At 36.0% G+C, this 5,000-nt stretch overlaps 1 protein-coding gene across 1 annotated transcript in view; it reads left to right on the forward strand.

Annotated features, from left to right (window-relative positions):
- LOC136845959 (macrosialin-like) overlaps window positions 1-2,542 on the forward strand; it is a 12,999-nt gene extending 10,457 nt beyond the window's left edge. Inside the window, exons 4-5 of the mRNA XM_067116502.1 lie at window positions 1,030-1,242; window positions 1,830-2,542. Coding sequence (XP_066972603.1) covers window positions 1,030-1,242; window positions 1,830-1,966 — 350 coding nt within the window. The 3' untranslated portion in view covers window positions 1,967-2,542. The remainder of the gene's footprint in view (window positions 1-1,029; window positions 1,243-1,829) is intronic.
- Window positions 2,543-5,000: the final 2,458 nt, after the last annotated feature.

Genomic DNA, 5,000 nt, shown 5'->3' on the forward strand with positions numbered 1-5,000 from the left:
AAACATGAATATTACAAGCATCAGTGCCTGGTGGCTAGCTGACTGACTGTCCTCGCAAGTCGCAACCGTCCCCACGGCCCCACCCTCAACCGAGGCTGCAGTTTAAAATACTTTTTCGTCAGCCATCCAAGTACCCCTGGAAACCTTCCTGTGAACCCCTGGGGGTTCGCGAACCCCAGATTGAGAACCCTTGGTCTAGATTGTCTCGAGACGGCCTAGGTAGTCTTGAGTTTAATATATGGTACTGTTGAATCCTAAGATTCTTCCAAATTTTTATTTTTAAAATAATCCATAAATAAGGCTTGCCTCAATTCTATTTATTTTGAAATAATTCTAATTATCAGTGTTGGTTATGAAACACAATTAAACTGTATGTTTCATCGCTTGACAGAAAAATACGATAACAAGGCTTTTTAAGTGACATCTTATTTTGGAAACTTTAGCATTTTGCCGTCACGTTTGCAACATGTAGCCAACATTTTTCTTCTTTTATTTTTGTATTACGAAGACCAGTAGAGCGTGTTCGTGACAGTGTGAACGAACATTAGCATAAAACCAATTCTTCACCAATTTAAGGGAAAAACAAAGTGCAATTTTTCGTTTAATACAAAGTTTTGAGACAAAATGCCGAGAGAAGCCAAAAAATATACTCCTGTGTCACCACTTTGGATCCTTGCTGAAAAACCATCAAGCTCATTAAATTTCTTTTTGTAGAAATTTGAGTAAATTAAAAAAAGAAAGTTTTGCCTACCTCCCAAATTAAAAAAAAATAGAAGCTTCGAACCGGATCTATTTCAAAGTCAAGTCTCCCCATCCTAGTCCCTAGCCCATCATCCTGAAAAACTCTTTCGCAATCTGTAAGTTTGTTGCATGTTTAACAAGCAAGCAAGCAAACAGGTAATGGCAAAAACACGGGTAAGTAGTCTACGACCACAAGACACGTAGTGTGGGAGGTGAGCAATCATTGTAACATAAACGCGAGGTAAGACCTTGGACTAATTGCCTTCTTCTGGTCATCACCCGACGCAGATAAGACGCTGACCATCGTGGCCTACTTCGATCTCAATCCCAGCGACATCCCAGTCAACAGCAGTTACAGCTGCATTTCCTCCGTCCAGAATTACAACGTTACCGGTTCGATCAACCGGAACACCTCATACGACCTGGAAATAAGTGCAACTCTGAACCAAGATTTCCAGATGGAGGCTTACAACCTGAAGCAGCAGGGGAATTTCACCACAGGTTTGTGCCATGTGTTTGTTAGCTTTGTGACTGGTTCATACTACTTCCTAGATGTTAGGATTCATATAAAATAATGCACCCAGACCTTTGAGCTATATATATATATATATATATATATATATATATATATATATATATATATATATATATATAATTTTTTCTTACATTTTGATTTTACTTACAGTTTTATTTATTTATTAGTTTGTTAATTTATCCGTTTTTCTGACAACTGATCACCTCTTTCTGTATTTCCCATTACCTTCTGTTACTTCTTTCGAATGAACACCGTACTCTTTGGAAGCTTGAATTTTAAGTTATAGGGTTCATCTTATGAATAATAATAATAATAATAATATATATATATATATATATATATATATATATATATATATATATATATATATATATATATATATATATATATATATACACACACACACACATATATATATATATATATATATATATATATATATATATATATATATATATATATATATATATATATATATATATATATATATATATATTCCCCAAAATATTATGAGTCCTCAAGTGTAACACCTTAATCTTCTCCAAATCCCCAGCAATTGATTGTACAAAGAGAACCCCCACCATCGTCCCCATCATCGTGGGCTGCGTTCTCGCCGGTATGGTCCTCGTTGTACTCATTATTTACTTGGTGGGCCGCCGACGAAGAGGTTCCAGTTATGACTCGATTTGAAAGAAATGACAGGAAGATTTGTTTGGGGTGCTTTTAGGGTTCTCCTATGATTTTAGAAAATGGAGTGAGAAGACAATACGGAGAAGATAAGATAGAAGGCGGCCGTCCAGCCCAGGGTTTTCAATCTTCCTCCTTCAGCTCTGAAATGGCCCCGAAATAGAGATAAAAAAAATAGAAAATTTCTATGATCTAATTCCTTGAAGAAACCATACGCTGGAAAACAAATATATTTAAGAAATCCACATGCCGTTTTGGAGGGTCATGCTCCAACCCCAGGGTGGAGACGCAAAAACCCAACTACCTGGTTGGGTGTTGGTGTCTCCCAGGACCCACTAAGTGGATTTCTTAAATACTTTTATATATGTTCTCCAGTCTGTGGGTTTTTTTTTTTTTTTTTTAGTTTTCAAAGTTCAGTCCTGATCTGTTTTTATCTAATTCCTTCCTCGGTCCAAAAACTGTCCCGAGAGTGCAATGAGATAATTAAAATAATCTGTAGTCAAATGATTTTCAATTATCCCTCAGCCATTCAGTGTTTCACGAAAGTAGTAGAAAGAAACCATTAAAGCAGTCTAATAATACAGTGCTTTTAATTCATCCGTCAGCCACAAACAATTCCACGAGGGAGAATAAATCAACAAATAAACAGATGAAAACATAAATAAATGATTAAAATATTTACAAGGCGAACTTGCATTGCGTCTTCGCCGAACTTTTGAGTTGGAAACCTCAAAAGTTCGGCGAAGATGCGATGCAAGTTCGCCTTGTAAATATTTTAATCATTTATTTATGTTTTTATCCGTTTATTTGTTGATTTATTAATTTTTCTTTTCATCTACAGTAAATCCTTATTATCAATCATCTTCACTTTTCAGGAAGATAAGAAAAAATATAAACGAAAATCGGATCCTACCGGGTCTCGCGAGAGTGAGAGTCCTTTCAGATATAAATAAATGAACAACCCAGTGTTTTCCAGCAATCTCTCGGCCGTAAATTAGCATCGTAATGAGAGTGAACGAGATGATCTGAATTATCACTAATAATCCCGTCTTTTTCAATCCTCCTCAGCCACGCAATGCCAGGTGAAAGTGAACAGTATTATACCAATAGTGGTGGGTTGCGCACTTGGCGGGCTGGTGGTGATTGTGCTGATCGCTTACATAGTCAGCAATCGGAGGAGAGCTGCTGGTTACGAATCGACAGCTTGAGGACGTTGATCCTGACGAAGGAGTCTCTTGATACATATGCAGTAGCTTCCAAGCACCATCAGTAACGACAACGGCCTCTCATACCACGGCCAGATGGAGACAACGTTAAAAACGGCCGGATATCTCTCTCTCTCTCTCTCTCTCTCTCTCTGATTAAACGTGACTGGATCATGTAATGTATTAGTTGAACACACTCACACACGCATATATATATATATATATATATATATATATATATATATATATATATATATATATATATATATATATATATATATATATTTGTATATCCAATGCAGCACGAAGGACGCGTGTTGAGGATATTATAAAATCCACGTCAGAAGGTGAGTGAAAACCGGGACTTGGAACAAGTACTTTCGTAGTTCGTTCCGAGTCCCGGTTTTCACTCACCTTCTGACGTGGATTTTATAATATACAGTATATATGTATATATATATATGTGTGTATAAAACGTCATTTATTTTGTGCATTGTCTAAGTTCGATCCACTTCAATTTTCCTTTTAAATATATTTTGTTTTCCTTGTTTCTACGACAGCCATCTGAAACATCAACATTTCATTATAACCTTTGCAGAAAATGTCTTTATCAGTCTTGCAAAATTTAGGACTTTGATTTACTAAAGCCATTAGGGTACTATACACATCATATTCACACAAGAATGAATGAGCTGAAATCAATTGTACACTTATTTGTTGGTGATTGACAGATATTTTTTGGTAGGGGTCTTTCCCTCACGTAAATTTTAACTCAAGAACCTGTGATAACTATTTGTGATTATTAAATAAGAGATATGTATATTTTTGTCTGTTGCTTTGCTGACAAGTTAGACCAGTGGTTTACTCTGGCTTAAGTGATTTATACCAAAGATGATAATGGTAGTAATGAAATAATTTATGAATGTTATAAAGATAAACGAATAAAAGTTATCTTTATGGTAGTTACTGCTTAACCTGTAAAGAAATAAAATATCTATGCCGGATAAAAGAGGTCTGCGTGCATTAACGCCACGGACTTTGAAAATACCGAGAGGTCATATGAAGGCAAAGAACTATAGCGGTTTGGTGCAAGCGGAAATGAGACACATGGGGGCCAGAAGGCCTATTAAGCGAAAGTCCACAAGGAGAAAATTAACTTCATTATCTTGAAACTGTTGGTTTCGAGAAGCAATGCAGTTTATAACAGACGATAACAAGACGAAATAAGTTAAATACGTTAGTTCTTAAGAGAGAGAGAGAGAGAGAGAATTTTTGTATGGTATGAGAGAGGTGAATAAAAAAAATACCCAACAGATTACCTGTTAAACTGTTCAAACCCAGTCTGGCTGTGGTCTTACTTTAATTCCAAAATGAAGCTTTTCTCTCTCTCTCTCTCTCTCTCTCTCTCTCTCTCTCTCTCTCTCTCTCTCTCTCTCTCTCTCCCAGCCCGCAAGACAAAGGTTTCTGGAATCTGTGTGTCTCGTTCTCGCTGGAATGCAGCTACTCAGATGTACACAACAGCTCTATGACTGGTTATTCAGATGATGCGCTGCACCCTGGTAAAGAAATAAGTGGTAATGAGAAACTGTTGCTATCATTACAAGTACCTGGTTTTGTATTTTGGGTATACTACGAGGTTGTATAACCTGGCTCCATGAGGCTGTCTATGAGTTTTATATATATATATATATATATATATATATATATATATATATATATATATATATATATATATATATACATATGTTTGTGTGTGTATGTGCATATGAGGCCTATACTGTGGCACAGAAACTGGTTGTTTTGAGAGGTTTGCAAGAACAGGGAATAAAACA

This window comes from Macrobrachium rosenbergii, chromosome 2 (assembly GCF_040412425.1).
Source record: "Macrobrachium rosenbergii isolate ZJJX-2024 chromosome 2, ASM4041242v1, whole genome shotgun sequence".
In the NCBI taxonomy this organism is placed as follows: Eukaryota; Metazoa; Arthropoda; class Malacostraca; order Decapoda; family Palaemonidae; genus Macrobrachium; species Macrobrachium rosenbergii.